This window comes from Barbus barbus (assembly GCF_936440315.1).
Source record: "Barbus barbus genome assembly, chromosome: 47".
Lineage (NCBI taxonomy): Eukaryota > Metazoa > Chordata > Actinopteri > Cypriniformes > Cyprinidae > Barbus > Barbus barbus.
In genome coordinates, this window is record NC_136725.1 from 19,717,842 (window position 1) to 19,740,315 (window position 22,474).

General features: G+C 36.3%; 1 protein-coding gene across 2 annotated transcripts; it reads right to left on the reverse strand.

Annotated features, from left to right (window-relative positions):
* Positions 1 to 3,253: 3,253 nt before the first annotated feature.
* On the reverse strand, positions 3,254 to 12,224 carry ets2 (v-ets avian erythroblastosis virus E26 oncogene homolog 2). 2 transcript variants are annotated; one of them, XM_079411124.1, is made up of 10 exons: positions 12,080 to 12,224; positions 11,713 to 11,766; positions 11,301 to 11,418; positions 10,304 to 10,423; positions 10,028 to 10,228; positions 9,868 to 9,942; positions 8,134 to 8,331; positions 6,246 to 6,494; positions 5,439 to 5,557; positions 3,254 to 5,133 (listed from the first exon to the last, which is right to left on the reverse strand). In XM_079411124.1, the coding sequence occupies exons 2-10, from the start codon at positions 11,758 to 11,760 to the stop codon at positions 4,918 to 4,920; spliced, it is 1,344 nt and encodes a 447-aa protein (XP_079267250.1). In that variant the 5' UTR covers positions 11,761 to 11,766; positions 12,080 to 12,224; the 3' UTR covers positions 3,254 to 4,917. The 2 variants fall into 2 exon arrangements, with proteins under 2 accessions (XP_079267250.1, XP_079267251.1); XM_079411125.1 differs by lacking the exon at positions 8,134 to 8,331 and having other exon boundaries at positions 3,262 to 5,133; positions 12,080 to 12,214.
* Positions 12,225 to 22,474: the final 10,250 nt, after the last annotated feature.

Below are 22,474 nucleotides of genomic sequence, written 5' to 3' on the forward strand. Positions count from 1 at the left end.
CTCAAAAAACAGGTGCTGTGTGAACAGGACTGGACAACTAGTTGTCTACTAGCTGCTCTGCCACACAAACACGTGTCTCCCGTGCGTTAAGTGATTTCATGTGTGGTTTTGGTAGCTTGCAGTGACGGAGAAATGAGCAGTGTGCCATCTGAAAGTTTTGGGCTATATCCAGTACACTGGAGCAGCTCTGGTCAGTTTTGTGTTGCTGTCGGTTAATGAAGATTTAATGGAAGAACTCGCGGCTCGATTGGACTCTTGTCGTGTCAGAAAGTGATATATATATATATATAATGTATGATACAATATAGGCATGTTTAATGTTTTTTATAAGTAGTTTTGCACAAACAAATTGTTCTTTTTTAATGTTTCTGCAGCTGATGTCAGATTTGTCTGTAATAATGAACTGTTTTCCTGCTCAATGAAGTAAAGACATAAAGTCTCGCAGGCACTTGCTGCAGTGTTTTAATGAAACGCAGGCTGGTTGCCATGACAGCATGACGTCAAACTGCTGTAATGACTGGCCTTTATTACATTACAGGGAAAAGCCCAATAAGACTGTGTGTGTGTGTGTGTGTTTGTCTGATCACATACCACACTCATATATTAATGACACTCAAGCACAGTGAGCTTGAACCAGAACTGGCTGACTCAGAATCACTCTTGAGTCATTCTAATGTACAGTAGAGTACAGTAGAGATGCAGCGGTGTGTGTTTTGTGTGTGATGACTCTACAGTCGTTCATTGAAGGGATAGTTCACCCAAAAACACACATCTATTTACTCCTATGTTATTTCAAAACTGTATGACTTATACAGAATTTAACACAAAAAAAGATCAATTGAAGAATACTAGACTCCATTGACTTTAAAATATATTTTAAGGGACATTTTTCAAAATATCTTGTTTTATGTTTCACAGAACAAATGTGACCCTGGAGCACAGAAGCAGTCATGAGTAACACAGGTATATTTGTAGCAATAGCCAACAACACATTGCATGGCTCAAAATTATAAATTTTTCTTTTGTGCAAAAAATCATTAGTAAAGATCATGTTCCATGAAGATATTTAGTAAATTTCCTACCGTAAATATATTAATACTTAATTTCTGATTAGTAATATGCATTGCTAAAAACTTAATTTGGACAACTTTAAAGGAGATTTTCAGATGAGTCCAAAATAAGAATGCAACGCATTTAATTACGCCTTAAGTGCTTTACTCCTATAAGGAGTGTAGGTTTGGTCCCCCTCGGCTAGGGGTGGGCGATATGGCAAAAATATCATGATGTTTTTAGAAATATCACGATTCAGTATCTTATCACGATTCTTTGTCAGGTTGGTTTTTCTATTTTGCAAGTTGTTTGAGCAGTGCAGCCAAACTAATTTCCCTATTATAAAGACAAAGCCTTTCAACTTAACCAAATATAAAAAAGTATGGCGGATATGTGAAGATAAAAGTGGGTGAAGATAAAACTCGTTGTCATTATTTTATCTTTGTTATTAAAAAATGAGAGCAAAGATACACATTACAAATACACATAATATACAAATAAAACAAACAGTGCTTTATTTTCAGGTACAATAGGTGTATTTAGCAGAGCATTCAATGAAACTGTATGAACAAATATAAAAATAAAACACTGTATAGATTGATTCCTATTAAAACAACTGTATTAAAGTTTTTTAGTCAAGAATAGTGAGTGATTTTTCTCTTTGTGTTTTGGTGTTTTATTAACATTAAAGGAATAATTCACCCAAAAAATTAAAATAGGCTAGTGTTTTATTTTTCTACCTTCATTTACTTCATTTTATACCTTCATTTACATGTCTGACCACTGAGTCCAATCCAATCACTGAGTCTAACACCTCAAATATGCAAATTAGAACATGTTCTAACCTAGGATTAATTGTTAGCCCGGTGTAAATTATGATCAGCAGCAAGATACCCGGGTTTAGAATGACCCAGGGTTAAACTAGTTAAAGTGTGAATTCAGTTATATACCTACAGGTACAGGATAATCATCTGCACTCATCTTTACGACCTTACGCATCAATATATATCAATACGTGCTTTTTAAAATATGTTTAACATTATATTCCCGGCTGAAAAAAACAATAGTACCATCACTGAAAATCCTAATGGTTTCCAATACAAATACCATTGCAAACCATCTACTTTTAACCATTAAAACCAATTAAAAAATGGTTTTCTGTGTGTTTTGGGACATATTCCATTAAGATTGATTGTTTTTAACAAGCCACCAATAGAAAGCGACCAATTACCAGTAGAGACCCACAGGGTCCATTACAGTTTCCATTAAAACCAATACAAGTCCCATTATAACCAGTAAAACCATTACAAATTTTGTGACAGAGTTTTTTTCAGCAGGGTTATCGGCTCAGAAATGAACACCAGAGACTGGAAATGCCCAGGAAAAAAAAAGGTGGATAATGAAGAATGAGCAGTCTAGTTTAGTTGAGATTTTGTGAAAAGCTCTATTGTTAGATTTAGTTAAATATGCCACAGAACTGGTTACTGAACAGGTAATAATCAGTTTGGTTCCTGATTCTTTCCCGTCTCAGATTAGCTCATTCTGTGTTTGTCTGGTAATAAATCATCTCTCATGATGTTTGTAATTGGCTATTAGCTCTTCACAGGAGGAGCATACAATAACACACACACACACACAAATCAGTGAAGTGTGTGTGTGTTTCCGGCCGTATGCGGAGGACAGCTGTGTATGAAGAGCACCGGTTGAGTTTCTATTAGGAGTGTTGACTCAGCTGTGTGTGTGTGTGTGTTTAATGTCTGAGAGCTGCGGGTTAAACACACACAACCACAAGCTTCTGTGAGTCACTAATGCAGCTTCTCAACCAGGGGTCCGGGGTCCACTAGGGGCCTCAAGATGACTTAAAACAAGCTTAAAAATAAGCTAAAACAACTAAAAATAACATGTTTAATCCACTTTGTTTTTCATTGAAGAACCAGGATTCACAGCCATGGAAAATGAGCATAAATGAAGAAGTTTGATTTCAAAAGAGTGATTTCTAGATCTAGAAAAACTATTGGAATGAATAAAATACAACAGTGCTCTTAAAATGTAGGAATCCTACAGTGTACAGAAACTATGAGCCTTCATAGACTAAAATAGATTTAGTTTGGAAACTTATTATTAGACTGCTTGGAGTCATATATTGTATATATATTGTTGTGCCTGGACATCTCAAACACACACACTCCGAGAGAAACCAGCTCCACACGTCATTTAAAGAGAATTTATTTGTTGATTTTCACAGAGATATTAAACTGTTGGCAGTGTTTTCATGATAAAGATGCATGTCTGGACAGATTCTCATGAGTCAAACGGCTCTCAAACACACACAGATTCTGATGAACATATTTCCACCGGTGTAAAATCACTGTGATGTTCAGCACAAACAGCACTGCTTTGACTAATAAAGGCTTGATAATAAAGAGATACTCTTGAAAACACTTGAATGGATCAATAAAACTCTTTTCATATTCATCTGCAAAATAGACCTGAATATAGAAAACGATTAAAATACAAACAAACTCACTTAGATACAAACAAACTCGTACAAACATAAGGACACAGTGATGAATAATCACACGGTTTCTGTATAAATTATGATAATAATAATAGTCCTGCATCTGTACAGTAATGCAGATGTAGAGTGTAGAAGTCTGGAGTAAATATACAGCAGAAATATACAGTTGTTCTGATCCTGAAAGTCATTCCCTGCGAGATCAGAGCGAGACAATCAGTCATCGATGTGCGAAACGAAAGCAGATTACAGCAACGGCCGCAGGTTAACCGCATCTCGTAGCTTTGGTAAACGTAAACATTCAGACGTGAAACCTCCACGTCCCTTTGGCCTGAGTGAAAACAAGCAACGATACGAAATCCCTCCATAGACCAGCTATCCTCCAATAAACACACAGAAGATCAGCGGTTTCTACTGAAACACTCACAAAATATACAGGAAAACTACAAATCCTGGACCAAATCAATATTAACTCTTTCCCCACCAGCGTTTTTGATTTTTCTGGCTTTCACTAAAATTTCATGGCCCCCAGAATATTTTGGTGCATGAATATCTGAACATACAACACATCGACATAAAAATATTCCTGCTTCAAGCATTGATTTTTTTTAAATCAACACTTTGAATGTAGGTAGGTTTCATAAAAAAAGCAACATTTTGAGCAAAAAGCAGAGAAAAATCGCATTTTTAATCAAATACTACATCTGGATCATATTTAGTAATATTATCAAAGCAAAGATGCAGTAGATGGCTTCCATCAGAGCTTCACAAGCCTTTACCACTTTCTGGATCCACATTTCACTCGGTAACATTAGGCAGTTTTCATTAACATGCGGTTAGTGTTCATTATTTTTCATATGCATACATATGAGATCGCTTGTTCTGCGTCGTCCTCGCCTGTGTTTTTGATCAACGCTTTCTAGACTCATTCAGGAGGTCCGTAACAGCGCCCCCTAGCGTATAGCAGCGAAAAGAGGCAGGGAAAGAGTTAAAACAAAGTTAATAATGCTCAGTCTCTGCATTAGAAAGGCCACCAGAAGTGATTCAATAAATCAATCGATCAGAAACTCTCCCAAGGCATCGCGAGCGCTAATCACAGATAAGGCAATCCCAGCCGTGTGCTTGGAAAAATCAACTCTCTTCCTTCTCTTGGTGAATCTACATTATTACAGGAATGGTCTGGTTCAGTGAACACAGTGTCAAAAGATCAGATCCAGTGTTTTAAAGTGTGTTCAACGCTCGGCTGACCGAAGAACCGCAGCGAGAAGCGTGCGTCGACCGAACCGGCCGTTCTCCTCAAACAGAGACCTTCTCTGAGGTCTGGACGTGACGCCAGGTTTCCCGCCGCCGCTTCAGTCCTCGGTGTCCGGCTGCACTCCCAGCATGCCATGCAGCTCCTCCACCGTGTATCCCAGCAGGGTCTGCAGGTCGCAGACGAAGCGGTACACGTAGCGTTTCCCTGAAGTCTTGTGGATGATGTTCTTGTCGTAGTAGTAGCGCAGGCCTCGACTCAGCTTCTCGTAGTTCATCTTAGGCTTGTTTTTTCTCTTTCCCCAGCGGCGCGCCACCTGACGGCACAAGAACAGCCACGTGAGATAACCATATTATCAAGATCGCAATATCTGTCTCGATATTATAGTGAGCACATGACGATAAGTGGGGCAAATAGTTTTTAAAATATACTTAAACTAACATAAAAGGTCTTTAAAGTTGTGTTTTGGAGCATTATGCCATCTTTTACATTTGAACTCTCAAAGTGCATTAAATAGAATAATTTAGCTTCAAAATCTTCGCAATATTATGGTATCGTGAGATTCTGATATCGTTACATCCCTTCTAAAGGTATAAGTGAAGAGATGCAAGGGCTCCTCACCTCGTCGGGGTCGGTGAGTTTGAACTCCCAGCCGTCTCCGGTCCAGCTGATGATGCTCTGACAGCTCGTGTCGGTCAGCAGCTCCAGCAGGAACTGCCACAGCTGAATGGGGCCACTTCCTGTTAAGCACCAATGATATTAAGCATCAAGCATTCGGATTCAAACTTTAGGAAGCCATTAGTTATGTATTTGCATCAGGGTTTAATTTGCTAAAATGCAACACCAGGCAAAACTTCACTATTGTTTGATATAGTAAATGAAAGTTTTGAATGAACACTAATACAGCCATAAAAAGTTAGGAAATTTCACTATTTTACCATTTACATTTTGTAATAATTATTCATGTCAATGTATATTTTAAATAGACATTTATTATTAATAAATGTGCATTGATCGATACGATGAATAAATATGCATATTTTAAACAGGTTAGAATAATAAATATAAATATTTATTATTAATAAAATTGAATATGTATTATTCGTATAAATGCATACAGGCTAGAATAATAAATATAATTTTTTTAAATTAAAAAAATATGAATATTTATTCCTTTCAGTGCAAACTTTAAAATAGGAGTTAAAATAATAAATCTGGATATTTGTTATTAATAAATATAAATAGTTATTTATAGCAATGCATATTTTGAATAAAGGTTAAACAATTTTAACCTTTATGCATCCAAATTTTTCTTCTTGCAAAACTGTTGTTCTGGTAAGTTGTTGAGCGTCAGCTACCCATATTCTTTACCCATATTTGGTGCAAATGAGCCATTTCTTTACATAAAAGCTCACGAATGAGACGCACCGGTGAATCCAGCGAGCACAGCGGCGGGGATGACGGGTTTGCCCTGCACCAGCGGCTCGTTCCTCTCCTGGACGTAGTCTTTAAAGGACAGGCCCTGTTTGCCAAGGCCCAGCGGAGCCACGCCGAGCTCCTCTTCGAAGCTGTCGTAGGACGGGACGCGCTGGGCATCGGCGAGCGACGAGTGGCTCCCCCAGGAGCGGAGGACACTCTCTGAGCCGTCTGTGCTCTCCACGCTCTCCACTGACGACACTGTGAGGAACAGAGCACTCACATCAATACAGTAACAATTACAATTCCTCAATCGGATACTTAATGTCAGAAGGCTAAGGTACTTAAGATTTCGATTCCACCTATCAATTCCTGTGTGCACATCTTTTTGTTTTTGGTGGCGAAAAGGGGATGTTAAAAATTAGGGGTGTAACGGTATGCACCTCAGTTTTACGTCACGGTTCGGTATGGTTTCAGTAAAGCAGGAGGAAAAAAACTAAAATGTAAATTGCTTTTATTTTCTTTCTAAATTAAACAACGGTTCACTGAACAAATTGCTCTTTCTTTAAATAAATTCAATTATAATTAGTAGTAGTATATTTTTATTTAATGCCATGTCATCATCTTCACTGCAAAAATATGATTTACTTAGTATTTTTGTCTTGTTTTCTAGTATAAATATCTAAATATTCTTGAATCAAGATGCATTTACTTGACAAGTAAAATTATTTAAGATATCATCTGCCAATGGGGTAAGAAAAAAAATTAATTCAAAGGCTAAACAAGATGACTTTTCAAACAAGTTTTTACAAAATTTAGATTTTTTTACAGAAAATAATAAAGTCATAATATCTTAAGTCATTGTACTTGTACAGTAAATGAATCTAGATTCAAGATTTATTTGATATTTACAATAGAAAACAAGACAAAAATACTAAGAATCATTTTTTTTTGCACTGTTAGGTTATTTTGTTCATGGCAAAAACAATTAAAAGTATAACAAATACAAATAAAAACCAGCAAACAAACAAACACAAGTTATATTACACAAGAGTTTTTACATTAACATATGATAAAAAATTCAAAAAAAAAAAAAAATGTCTGGCAAAATTAAACTAAACAACAATTAGAATTCAAATTTTCTTAGGGATAAAAATCTACCTCAGCTTCTAAACTATAGGAAGCTCTTTTACTTCACTATAAGGTTACAATTAACACAGAGCACAAACTTAAATTCAATTGCTATTTATTTTTAACTATAATAATCAACACTCAAATTAAAAACTTGTATGCAAACATGTAAATTGTTTTTAAATTAACTTCTAAATTATACAATTTCTATTTGTTGTTGAAATATAATAATTTATAGAGTCATAACTTGTTTTATAACATTTTCAACGTACGTGACATCACGAATGTGCATCGCAGAGCAAGGCGAGCATTTGTGTTTATAAAGCATATACTTTATTTTTAAATGATCGATCGTTTCGCTAGATAAGACCCTTATTCATCGTCTGGTATCGTTTATAGCCCTTTGAAGCTGCACTGAAACTGTCATTTGGACCTTGAACCGTTTGGAGTCCATTGAAACTAACGATATGGTTAATAACCCTGGAATGTTTTCATCAAAAACCTTCATTTCTTTTCGACTGAAGAAAGAAATACATAAACATCTCGGATGGATCTTTTAATTTGAAAGTGAACTAATCCTTTAATGGAGTCCAGTTTTTATGTAGCCGGCTGGTATTCAGCTGCAAATTAAATGTTTTGCAAAAAGAGACAGAATAAATGTTTATATGACTACTGTTTTTTTAACCGCATTGGAATCGATAAGAATTGGAATCAATCAAATTCTAACGATACCCAACGCTAGATGATGGACTGAGGCGTGAGATCTGACCTGCTGCGAGACACAGCGCTGCTTTTCTCTCTCGACTGGCGTAGCTGATGCTGACGGTGCTGAGCTGAGGTTTGGGGTACATGGAGAGCTCCTGACCAAACGACAGCAGACCCGACTCCTCAGACATCTCGAAGAGCTCCCGCAGGAGACTGCCATGAGGATCTGGAACCTTCAGAGAACACTCCTCCAGACTGAGACCTACACACACACACACACACACACACACAGTCTATCAGAGTTTGTTCTGCACTAACTAACAGAAACACTAGGGTTGGGTATCGGTTAAATTCGACCAATTCCAGTTTATTGATTCAGATTCTTATCGATTCCCAGTTTCGATTCCAATGTGGTTAAAACAAATGAAGTCAAACATATTTATTCTGTGGCTCTTTTTTGCTAAACATTTAATTGCAGCTGAATACCAGCCGGCTACATAAAAACTAGACTCGATTAAGAGCTGTATTAAGATTCACGATTCTGGATAAATTGAGACTTTTTTTTTTTTTTATATAAATGGAGTTGTAGTTCTCTCACAATTCTGAAGACAAAATATTAGACGACTAAACAAAATCTCATAGAATGTGTGAATGGAATGATTCAATGACTCACTCAAGATTCACTTGTTTCATTTCTGGATGAATCAGTGTTTTTGAATGAATCTCTTGAATGAATGATCCAAAGACAAATGCATTTTTAAAAGCCCCTTTTCACCACCTAAAAAAAGACGCGCACACAGAAATTGATATGTGGAATCAAAATTTGAATTTTACAACAAGTATCCGATTCTGGAATTGGAACTGATTTTCAATTCCCAACCCTAAGAATATAAACAACTGTTCTGAATTACAAGTTTGCTGAAATGTTGAATTAGGGATTATCTAATTAAATATGCACTCATTTGCATACATTTACAAAACACTGGATAAAGCCAGCTTCAAAAATGTGAATCAGATTCATCCAGAAATCAGTGCATGGAAACGGAGATGTGAATCGGATTCAGTACAGAAATCAGTGCATGTAAACGAAGATGTGAATCAGATTCATCCAGAAATCAGTGCATGTAAACGAAGATGTGAATCAGATTCATCCAGAAATCAGTGCATGTAAACGAAGATGTGAATCGGATTCATCCAGAAATCAGTGCATGTAAAGGAAGATGTGAATCGGATTCATCCAGAAATCAGTGCATGTAAACGAAGATGTGAATCAGATTCATCCAGAAATCAGTGCATGTAAACGAAGATGTGAATCGGATTCATCCAGAAATCAGTGCATGTAAAGGAAGATGTGAATCGGATTCATCCAGAAATCAGTGCATGTAAACGAAGATGTGAATCAGATTCATCCAGAAATCAGTGCATGCAAGCGAAGATGTGAATCAGATTCATCCAGAAATCAGTGCATGCAAACGAAGATGTGAATCGGATTCATCCAGAAATCAGTGCATGCAAACGAAGATGTGAATCGGATTCATCCAGAAATCAGTGCATGCAAACGAAGATGTGAATCGGATTCATCCAGAAATCAGTGCATGTAAACGAAGATGTGAATCAGATTCATCCAGAAATCAGTGCATGCAAGCGAAGATGTGAATCGGATTCATCCAGAAATCAGTGCATGCAAACGAAGATGTGAATCGGATTCATCCAGAAATCAGTGCATGTAAACAAAGATGTGAATCGGATTCATCCAGAAATCAGTGCATGCAAACGCTCCAGTGAAGTGCAGACTTACTGCCGGAGCTGCTGCTGGTCCAGCTGCACTCAGACGAGCGACTCAAGACTTTGGTCTCGTCATCCTCCTGACAGGCTGCGGGAGAAAAGCACATCGAATCAAACGTGAGCTCGAGCGTTAGAATCACTAATGAAAGTCTGAGACCGGAATCCTCCGTTACCTCTCATCATCTGCTCCAGATGCTCCCACAGGATATCACCCACAAAATCCGGAGCAAGATCCAGGAATCCGTCCTTTCCCAGGTCGCACAGCTCCTGTCCGCTCATATCAAACTTGAAGAAGCTGACGTTGGTCAGACTGAACTCTCCGGACGCCCAGTACAGCCACTGCAGGACGTGCTGCTTGGTCCACTTGCGCGGGTCTGCGGACAGAGAGAGCGTTACGGACGCATCCGACCCGTCCTCAAAACAAACAGCAGAGATCATGAGAGACTCACTGTTGGAGATCCCGCAGATGCGCTGCACCTTGGAGAAGCCGTTAAAGCTGTCCTTCAGCGCCTGACTGACCATAGCTTTACTGCAGGGCGTCAGCAGAGGAACCGAGCACACGCCGGCATCTGCAGACCACAGAGATCTGTGTCAGCTTACACACGCTCAGAAGAGTGCATGACACATGTGCATCAGGGTTTAATTGGCAAACATACAACACCGGGCATTTAGAGTTGTTTTTTGAAATAGTAAATCAAAGTTTTGAATTCACAACAATTCATACATTTTTCCACTAATACAGCCATAAAAACTTAAGAAATTTCACTATTTTACCATATAAATTTGGTAAGAAATATTTGCATCAATGCATATTTTAAATAGGTATTTACTATTGATAAATATTATATGAATATGATATTCATATCATGTTATTCATATCAATGCATATTTTAAATAAAGGTTAGAATAAGCCCGAATTATTATTAATAATAAATATGAATATGAATTAATACCAATGCCTATTTTCAATAAAGGTTAGAATAAGTCTGTATTTTTATTATATAAAAAAAATTCATATCAATTCATATCAATGCCTATTTTAAATAGAGGTTAGAATAATAAATCCAATTTTTTATGATTATTAAATATAAATGTATATTAATATCAATGCATATTTTAAATAGGTCTATTTATTTTAAAATATGTTTTTACTATTAATTCATATCATGCCTATTGAAATAGTAGTTATAATAATAAATCTGAATATTAATAAATATTAATATTTGTTTTTATATCAATGCATATTTTAAACCAATGCATAATTTCACTTATTTTAATGATGTAATCATAACAAAATAGCTAAAAATATATTGCAATAGTTTTTGTACCCCAAAAATGTTTGACCCCTAATGCCCAGCGGAAAAATGGTCTCAAATTGATAAGCATCCAACATGTTCTCCCTCCAAAGCTGCTGTGATAAATAGTGGTTCTGCTGCTTTGATTTACCCTGGGAGAAACAGTCCAGACCGGACGGGACCTCCTGAGCAGCCTGCTCCTCCTCCACCGGATAAAAGCCCGAGAACAGAGACATGGGGTCTTCGAACATCTCAAACGCCGCCTGACGCTGAGACAAATAAAACACAAGATATTACACTCCATAATTACACCTATAAACTTCAGACAGTGAGTGATGAAACTGCTGATTGAGCACAGGCAGGAAAACCCAGAGGACACATTTCTCACACATGACATCAGTGCTCAAGCACTTATCTGCTCCACCAATGGGAGCGCACCACCATATATGGCCTTCCTGTTCCGTGCCAGCGTGGGCGAACCCCAGCTGACCTCAACCAATCAGAACGCAGCACAGACCCGCCCTGCTCTAATCGACACACACACACACACACACACACCTCACCTTTAGTGTGTTTCTGAATCCAGGTAAAAGAGGCTCCATGTTACACATTGTGATCTAAAACAGCAAAATAATAATAAATCAAATACTTTATTATTATATTCCAGGAATCTGCTCACGTTACTACAACCAAGCAACACTGAGTGTTAATTTTAAATGACTGATTAATTTAGATATCGATGTTTTTCTGATCAGAATCTTCAATCAGTTCATATAAAGTTCCGTCGAGTCAAACGTGAATGTGATTCATATACATTATATAACACACTACTGTACATGATCAGATTATTCATGTTCATTTCAGAATAGAATCAAATCAATAGAATCTGCTCTGCAAACATTGATCGGCTTCACAGATAACGTTACTAACCTGTTGAATTCTCGCAGAAACGCTTGAACTAACGTTAAATCCGCCGTCAGCTGTTGGTGTTATTCCTCTGGTCGATCCGCTCACTGATATATCGATCGATCGATCCTATCGATGCGTTAGTTTCGCGTTTGTGCTGCGTCTCGTCTGAGCTCGGGAGCTTATGAGTCTAGCGGGAGCGCGCACGGCGGTGGGCGGAGCCAATGAAAGACAGCAGCCAATCAAGTCACACACTGAAGTTTCGCCACACCTTACATTTACTGCCATGAAACTGTGCATTATTTCATTGACTAGAGAATTATTATTTTTTCTGATAAAAATTAGGATAACTTTATTTTAAGGTGTACTTGTTATTCAAAGAATGTATTACTCATTACTAGTTACTCCTTTCAAAAGTAATATTGTTATTAATATTACTTTCTGGCAACAGTAATTAGTTACAGTACTAGTTATATTACTGTTTCTTCACGCTCCACAGAAGTTGTAACTGTGTATCTTCCAAATAAAACTAATAACTAATAACATATTTCTGCCTCATCATTCCACCAAAATCCACATTGGATCGCAGTCAGAAGTTTTTACAAACACTCAATAATGATTAACGGTGACATTCAAGTACAAATATTGTATTAATCTCATTAATTTTCATGTGTAGCTTGAAGCTAATTGTAATTTGTTACCCATATACGATTATATTTCATTATGCATTCTATCAAATCACATAAGTTTGTAAGAAACTGCTTCATTTTCCAAAAAGATGTTTAATTATAGTAATATAATGTAGCACTTGCTGATCAGAGGGATGTGGGTGGGATGTAATGCCAGAGTAAAGTAAAGCCATAACTTACACAACAGTGTTCAAATCATCTTTTTTCCTGACAAAATCAATATAATGCAATATTTCTATCTGCCGAATGTAAGCTTTTCTATATTCCAAGCTTGCCTGCTGCACTGGAGACATCACATGCATGTGTGAGTCATGACAATTATGAAAATAAATCTAGGAATTATATGATTTTAAATCAGCGGGGCTGAGACATCAAAAGTAACTAAGCTGTTTTATGGATGGTAACTGTAATATTATTACTGAAATCTTATTAGTTACACTACTAGTTACTGCAAAAAGTTATATTATTACAGTATTAATTGTATTGTAATATTATTACTAAGTTAATAGTAACTACCCTTACGAAAAAGAAGTTTATTCAAGTGTGCTATTAGTATAGCTACTTCTTTTAAACAAAAAAATGTGATTCCAATTCATAGTCTTTTTTCAGCTTTTTGTTCAAAATGTTGTTTATTTTATTTTTTTAATTTATGAAACTTGCCTACATTCAAGTGTTTAAAAAAAGAATGCATGAAACTAGAATAAAATATTTTTGTTTACAAACAGATACCCTGTTCTTTCTTTTGATGTTTCAGATATTCATATAACAAAATATATACAAATTAATACCTAAATACGGACTTAGTAGTATACTTAAAGTATGATGTAAAGTTCACTTAAAGAAAACTTACGAGTATACTTTCAGTATAAAACTATTAAACTAGTATATTTACTGAGACTATACTTCAAAGTGTACTAACAATGCTACTGCAAGTATTTAATTAGTAAACTATCAGTATACCTTTAAGTTCACTTTTAGTATAGTTGCAGTACAAGTTGATGTAAACTAGTTGTGTACTCAAAGTTTACTACTGTTATAACTTAAAGTAAACTTAAAAGTATACTTGTATATACTAGAAAGTGAGCCAATTTAGCCAAGGAGTATTGAAATAGTACATTTACAAGTATACTACTAGTACACTGATATTAACTTACTACATAAAGTATACTTAAAATATACTTTAACTTTACTTAAGTATACTTGATAAAAAATAAACTTGAAGTATACTACTTTTTGGTAATTAGTTACTGCCCAACACTGCTTGTTACACATATTACATGTACTTACTATTATAATAACAATTAATTATGCATAATTAATTACATGCAAGTAACCCTAAACCAAACCATAATCCTAACCCTAACCATACAGTTAGTACATGCAGTTAATTAATAAATGGTTAGAGAGTCGGACTCGTAATCCAAAGGTTGCGGGTTCGAGTCTCGGGCCGGCAGGGATTGTAGGTGGGGGGAGTGAATGTCCAGCGCTCTCTCCACCCTCAATACCACGCCTGAGGTGCCCTTGAGCAAGGCACCGAACCCCCAACTGCTCCCCGGGCGCCGCAGCATAAATGCCCACTGCTCCGAGTGTGTGTTCACGGTGTGTGTGTGTGTGTTCACTGCTGTGTGTGTGCGCGTTGGATGGGTTAAATGCAGAGCACGAATTCCGAGTATGGGTCACCATACTTGGCAGTATGTCACTTCACTTAATTTCTCAGAATTTAAATGTATACCAAAATGTAACCCAAACGACACATCTAGGTTATAAAACCTTGCGAAAGTGCTGGGTGACGACCAGCCTGCCGCCATACAAATGTCCTGAATAGACATGCCATTTGGCCAGGCCCAGGATGATGCAAGTCTGCGGGTTGAGTCGTCAATTGAAAGCACCTGCGGGTCTCCAACTCGCTTAACAGAGGCCAGCGCGAGCAGGAGCCCTGTCTTGAGAGAGAGCGCTCGCAAGCTCGCTGATTGTATGGGCTCGAACGGGGCATAGATCATTGAATCTGATTAGACCATTAGCATCTCGCTCAAAAATGACCAAAGAGTTTCAATAATTTTCCTATTTAAAACTTGACTCTTCTGTAGTTACATTGTGTACTAATGTACTCATTCTGCAGTAATAATCAAGGAACTTTGCTGGCGTACCGTGGGTGCAGCGGGCGCAGTGCTATTACGCAGCGCCTGAAAGTAGTCCCCAGCAAGGTAACTAGTTATGATATAGCTGGGGACTACTTTCAGGCGCTGCGTAATATCATTACGGCTGCACCCATGAGCCGGAGATCAGCTGAATGGATTCAAAAAAGGTAAAACTCAACTGTTTAACTCTTGAGGAGTTGTAAAATGAGCCTATTTAAAAAAAGTGGAGTGTTCCTTTAAACTGCATAAAAACACATTGCATTACACCAAATACACAAAATAATGTTCTTTTTTAGCAACATCATATGACCCCTTTTAGCTATGTTGATGTGCTGTCATTAGAATTCATAAACAGTGAGTCATATGATCGAAAAACGTTTTATTTTGCGCATGATTTTGTCATTACAGCAACAACAATGAAAACTTTAATTTACTTTTACTTTACTTTACTTTTGTCATTTAGCAGACGCTTTTGTCCAAAGCGACTTACAAATAAGAAAAAGTAACTAAAACTAAAAAGTTACAACTCTATAAATACTATCTACCCACATATTTAAGAAAATAAAGAAATTAAATAAAATTAACACATGCATATAACAACAACATTTCAATAATAAACATATCAATGAAAAAATTAAATAAAAAGCTACTACTATCCCTTGCCGGTGTCCCTGCCCGGTGGAGTCGCACGGTAGAGTCGATGGTCTTTACACTCTTTACTTTTTTACTTTTGTCATTTAGCAGACGCTTTTTATGTGACATTTAATATAAAAGTGCTGTTCACTGTACAATTCCGTAAAATTTACGGTAAAAAACTGGTAGCTGTGGTTGCCAGAATTCTACCGTAAAAAATACGGTAGCAACGTTTTAAGTTTTACGGTTTTAACTTAAATTTACAGTTAAATACCGTAATTTCTTTAACTGATATAATATTAATATACCAACCTATTAAAGTACTGAAATCTGTGTTCTTCCTTTGAAATACACTGATAACCACCAAATGCAGGTGATGATGAGAAAGTCACATGATGAGCCAAAGCCCTTCACAAGCAATTTTTAAACAAAAGCATTTACAGAAGGTGCACAGTGTCATTCACACATAAACACCATCATGGTGAGACTCATTAAACTGAAATATGCTATAAACATTCATTTAACAACATTAGATGTAACATACAACCCTAATAAACATAACCGATAAGAAAAAAACTAAGAAGAAACATAGTTATTTCAAAGAAAAAACGTCAAATTCAAACAGAATTTGAAATGGAACGCAGGGAATTCTGGGAACATCAGTTTACGGTTTTTCCCTGTAAATTTTACAGGAACTTTCCGTTAACCATGTAACAGGTTTTTACCGTAGCATTTTCACAGTTTTTTACCGTAAAAATCACAATCATTTTTTACAGTGTTGAAATGCATGTAAAATGATGAAAATATACTTTGCATCTGTCCAGTCTGACACAGATAGAGACACAGAGGAAACTGTCAAAGCCTCACATCAGTGAAGACATCATGCACATCATAGAGGTCTCCTGTGCTGCTTTGCATATGTGTACAGGACAGGACAGACGGGTTGTGTGTGAGTGAAGGCCCTGGTGTAACAGCAGGTATCACACCTTCGTCTCTTTCAGCGATGATCGGCAGTTTCCTCCCACAAGCACTAATTATTCAGTGTGATGGCAGCAGATCTCCTCGCTATTGTCTCATCATCACCAGATCAGCACAGACGCAGCTCTCAGAGAGTTAAACGATATCAGAGCAGATCTGAAGGTCTTTATGACTCAGAGAGCATTGGGTAAACTAAACCAATCTCTGGTATTGAGTTGGCTGGTGAGATTTAGTCAAACTCTCCTAAAGTTTACAGTTTCTCTTAATTATTGTGTTGGCTCAATTCTCTACAGCAATGTCTAAAATATATTTTAAATATGTACTAAATAATGTTATAACCAGTAAAGCTCAATGAAATATATTTTTGAAATTGAAAGTATATTTAGTTTTAATTTACTGAAGTATATCAGTGGCAAGATTTGCAGTCTTAAAGCAGCCTATATGTGTTATATTTTCATGTTTTTCTTAAAATGTGAAATATTCAGTGTTATTTTAGTATCATGATCATTTTTATATTTTTTGTTAATATTTTGAATTTATTTTTATATTTTTCACTTTCATTTTAATTTTACTTAAGGTTTTAGTAATTTTTCGGTGTTTTTTAAAATACGTATAGTATATAAGTTTTATAACTATAAAAGTTATTAATTTTTATTTCTGTTTTAATTTTAGTTATTTAAGCACATAAAGGTAAAATTCATAAAAATGAGAAATGTTGCATTCAAACTTTCAAAAATTGTATCTTTTTTATATTGTATTATATTTCAGTTAACATTAAGTTAAATATAATAACCCTGATTGAATGTATTTTCTTGGATTGAAATATGGAGGGCAAAATATTTTCAAATTCTAATATGAAAAAATATGTTTATATTTTTAAAACATATTTTCAAAAATATACAAATTTTGCTATATATTTTGCAATATATTTCTAAATGTATATACTTTTTTGCTTGATAGTAGCTGAGTTCACATCTCTGAACAGAGTTTCTAGTTCACACCAGATCTGAATTATTATTTTAGGCAAATTGCAAAGGATTGAGTACAAAATTTTAACTAAATGTACAAAAATGTGCTTGCTGATTGAGTTGGTTCTCAGTAAAATTGTGCAAAATGATACATTCAGTTAGCAAAATCTGTCAGATGTACATGAATATTTCATAAACACATAAGACATGGAATGTTTGTGATGTCTGCTAAACTGTCAGATGTTAACTTTGTGACTTTACATGTAAAACGTTTAAAATTAGACATGCAAATGCATACAGTAGCCGAAGTTACTGATGTGTATTTAACTGAGTAGATCTCAGAAAGATTAACTGAGAGTCTTGTGTTCTGCTGATAGCTGAATGTCTCATCAGCTGCACATGCTCTAAAGCTGCTTCAGTTTGAGCTGAAACAAACACTGGTCAGATACAGAGATCACAGCAGTCCTGCATCATGCATGATCTTCTGTCCTCATATCAACATCTGAATGTGTTTGTGTGCATGTTGCTTGATCTGAAGATCAACTTCTCACACTCTGTCCTGCTTTCCATCACATTGAGTGTTGCTTAGCAACCTGTGGCCTTCATCTCCTGTCCGTGGCAGTGGTGTGTGTGAAAACACTCACTCACACACACACACACACACACACACACACACACACACACACACACATACATATACACATTTGTGTTGCTATCTTAGTCAGGACATTGCATAGACTTCCATTGATTTTCTATCAGGTTAATGATATTTTCTATCCCCTAACTAACCCGTCCCCTATCCCTAAACTTACCCATCACAGAAACATGTGCAGAACACTAGATATACATCAAAACATCTTTTGGCTGATTTATAAGTCTTTTTTTACCAGTCAAATGTCCTCACTAGTGGGTTGTCATGATCTTTCATTATATAAGTGAGGACATATTGTCCTCACAAGTACAGTTAAACCAGTACACACACACACACACACACAGTAACCTTTACTCGCTCTCGCACAAACATGAAGTCGCTGAATGTGAGTGTTGTTATGATGAGCAGAATCTGGTAACCATGGACACTGAATGTTTGTGCGGTGGTCATATTCATATTCATATTCATATTCATATTCGTAATGCCTGAGCAGGTCAAGGAGAGAGTGAGAGGAAACAAACACAGGACTGAACTGTTGTTGGTGGTTTTTGTTGTGTTGGTTCTGTCAGCTGCGTTTCTGAGCTTCACCGAATGATTCTGAGAGTGATCTGAATCATAAGAATCATCAGAACTCTGAGTTCAGCAGCAGATCTCTGTGTGTGTGTGTGTGTGTGTGTGTGTGTGTGTGTGAGAGTGTGCATGTTTATGTGCTTTATGAGGACACAAATTTGTATTATGACAGAGGTATTACAATATGAAGGTGGTTTATGAGGACACTGCCTATGTCCCCGTAATTCAAAAGGCTTAAAAAACATACTAAATGGTGTTTTTTTTTTATCTAAAAGTGCACAAAGTCTCCTGTGAGGGCTAAGTTTAGGTGTAGGGTTGGTGTAGGGCAATAGCACACACAGTTTGTTCAGTATAAAAACCATTACGCCTATGGAGAGTCCCCATAAACCACAAAAACCAACATAGGTGTGTGTGTGTGTGTGTGTGTGTGTGGCGCCTCCTGCTGGAGAAGATCAGATCAGACACACTTCCACTTCAGCTCACTGGTGCATTCTAGTCAGACCTTATTCATTATTTAATTATTATTAATGAAGAGAAAACTAAAATGTCTTCATAAAAACAACAAGAAAATGACAATAACAATTTCTAATGTTTGAAGCGTTGAAGAGAATCAATGAAGTGAGTGAGTTTGGAGGGTGTGTGTCTCAGAGAGTTAGTCTATACTGAAACACTCCAGATATAACCTGACCATGTGTGTAGGTTTGATGGGGAATCTATGGTTCTCTCCTTAAATATGAACAGGTCAAACAACAGATTCATGAGTTACTCCAAATTTCACAAAGCTCATGGATGTAATTATAGGCTACAAGTCAGATACTGAAGTGAGTTGCTGTTTTTGTCTCTTCTGAGGAAGATGACAGAGACATTTGCTCAGATTGATTTAATGTTCATCTGATCTCATTTTGTAAGTGACTTTTCTTTCTGTTTTAAACATGTTTTCTTCGGATTGTTTGACTACTCAAAAGTGAATATAGGAAAATATAATTCATTTGTTTCCTGCTAGTTAAATTTCACATACATTAACAAAAATCTCTTTTCTTTATCCAGTGTTGATCTGGACAAGTACAAACTATCCAAAGCAGTGAAAACTGCATCTCTGTGTTCATCCTGCATGATAACCACAAATTAGCCATGATTTTACTACACTAACAGTTTAACCATGGTATTTGTAATAAACTGTGGTTATAAAAAGCAAAACAAAACAAAACTTTTACAATCAAGGTAGGCTATTTGTGTATACTTTTTTCTTTCTTTTTTCTTTCTTTTTTCTTTATGTTTTTATAACTGTAGTGCCTTAATGGTTTGATGTTTTGTACTGTTTAATAATGAAATAAAAAAAATAAATTAGAAAAAAAGATTCACGATACGCTCCGAGTCCCGATCTGAATCAAATGATTCGCGAAACCCGATTCGGTTTGAGCGCTTAATTCGCAATGAACTGATTCGGGGTTTCGAAAAGCTCCGTTTCACCATCACTTCGTACTTTTTTAAAATCATGTCAAACGATGCAGAATTTCGAAAATGAATGGCTATTTTGATCTGTTTTTTGCTAGTGAATCGCCTAAAGTTTGAATCAGTTGGAGCGGTTCAAGCGTAAATGACTCACTCAGCTGAATCGGTTTGTCTGTTCCTCTTTACTCGACACTGTCAGCGCTACTACTGGCTCAGCTCCAGTTTTATGAATAAGTGAAAAAAGTATGATGTTTACAAATAAAATATCCATATGTCCATTCCAAAGATAACATCCAACACAAATCCAGGAACATGTGAGGTGACCGGTTTACTGCTAAGCAGTGTTGGGGAAAGTTACTTTTAAAAGTAATGGATTACAATATTGCTAAAAATGTAACTACTTACGTTACTTAGTTACTTTTTATGAAAATAAATGTGTTAATTTACTTCTGAGTTACTTTTTAAATCTGGGCAGGGCTTGCTTGTTTGTTTTTAATATATAAAGTTCTTCTTGTACAAATATAAAAGCCCTTTCACACCAAAAGTGAAGTGAATCCGCCTCAGGCTGAAGGAAATATAGATTCAGGTCTGTACAGTAGAGGATGCAGCTCAAACTAATCACATGAAGAATATGATGCAATAACAAAAATGATACACAAATGTATAATTTTTGCTTATTAGTATGGTTGAACTGGATAATCAAAGGTCAGTAGCAAAGACATTGGTAAAAAAAATAGGTAACATTTTATTTATTTTTTAACAATTATCGCGGGTTTGTATAATATTCTTAGTTTTCATTTGACTGTTTTTATTGATTTTGAGGAACACTGAATGTGTTTTAGTGCAGGTGAGATGAGTAAATACATGCTGATATTTAGTGTTGAAATACAGTAAGATCATGTTCACACACATCACTCTGCACTTACTCCTGATTTCTCTCAACATGGCAACACAAGAGCTGTCAGACAATACATCAGAAACACAGTAACTGTGTAACTTATTTGAAAATGTAACTCAGATATTTCCTTCTAAATTAAAAAAGTAATTCGTTACTTTACCAGTAACTACTTTAAAAAAGTAATCTGATTACGTAACTCGCGTTACTTGTAATGCGTTACCCCCGACACTGCTAACTAGTGAAACACTCCATTAATATGACGAGCTGCGCTCAAAATACATTGAAAGCATCCAGTCTCTCATACCACTGAAGTAAATGTTAGATTTATCAGTATATTGTAATAAATATTACAGAAATGATTGTTATATGTGATTGTATTAGTCTTTATAGAGTGATAGTCAAAGTAGTTTGGGCAATTTTGGGGAACTTTTGGGTACAAATTTGTCCAAAAAATATGGTTAAGTAGGTGCACACACACACACACACACACACACACAGACACACGTTTGTTTTACTATACTTGTGAGGAATTTCATAGACTTCTATTGTTTTTATACTGACCTAACAATATTTTCTAATGCCCTACACCAACCATACCCCTAAACCTAGCCCTCACAGGAGACATTTAGCATTTTTACATTTTAAGATAAACTTCATTTAGTATTTTTAATCATTTATTTCCCTTGTGAGGACCGGCCAAATGTCCTCACAAAGTCAAAAATCTCAGGCTTTACTATCCTTGTGGGGACATCTGGTCAAGTATAGCAAAACAAACACACACTCACACACACACACACACACACACACACACTCTCTCTCTCTCTCTCTCTCTCTCACACACACACACACACACACACAGCAGCTCCAATGGCTTCCAGACTTTAGTCCAATCTGCACTGTCTAGACTTTACGTTGCTGTTTTTTGTGCCTCCACACACTCACACACAGTGCTTACAGCGTGGAGAAAGAATCACAACACACAATCAACATGAATACACATCAGTGACAAACAGACAGACAGTGAGATAGACAGACAGACAGACAGACAGACAGACAGACAGACAGATAGATAGACAGACAGACAGACAGACAGACAGACAGACAGACAGATAGATAGATAGATAGATAGATAGATCCAGTCCAGATATATGACGGAGAATCTGATTTGACTGTCAAATTCATACATGAACATCATAATATAATAAATCAGAGAGATTCTGAGAGAATTCACATCTTCATCAAACCCAAAATAAAGACATTTGTGTGAAAGAACAACAGACTCATTCACAGTCGGAGCGCTGGAGAGAGAGAGAGGTCAGAGTTAATGAGAGCCATCAATCCAGACAGATCTCTCTCTCTCTCTCTGCCTGTGTGTCTATGTCTCTCGCTCTTCTATATTATTTCTCCTGCTCGCCGCGTCTCTGTTTCTGGCAGACTGCAG

What these genes read in the sequence shown, in the direction of transcription:
- ets2 (XM_079411124.1), bottom strand. Translation starts at nt 11,760, where the DNA reads ATGTGTAACATGGAGCCTCTTTTACCTGGATTCAGAAACACACTAAAG. An exon ending in GATTCAGAAACACACTAAAG is followed by an intron (nt 11,419 to 11,712) that starts GTGAGGTGTGTG and finishes TATTTGTCTCAG; the next exon opens with CGTCAGGCGGCGTTTGAGAT. An exon ending in TCTGGAGCAGATGATGAGAG is followed by an intron (nt 9,943 to 10,027) that starts GTAACGGAGGAT and finishes TTTCTCCCGCAG; the next exon opens with CCTGTCAGGAGGATGACGAG.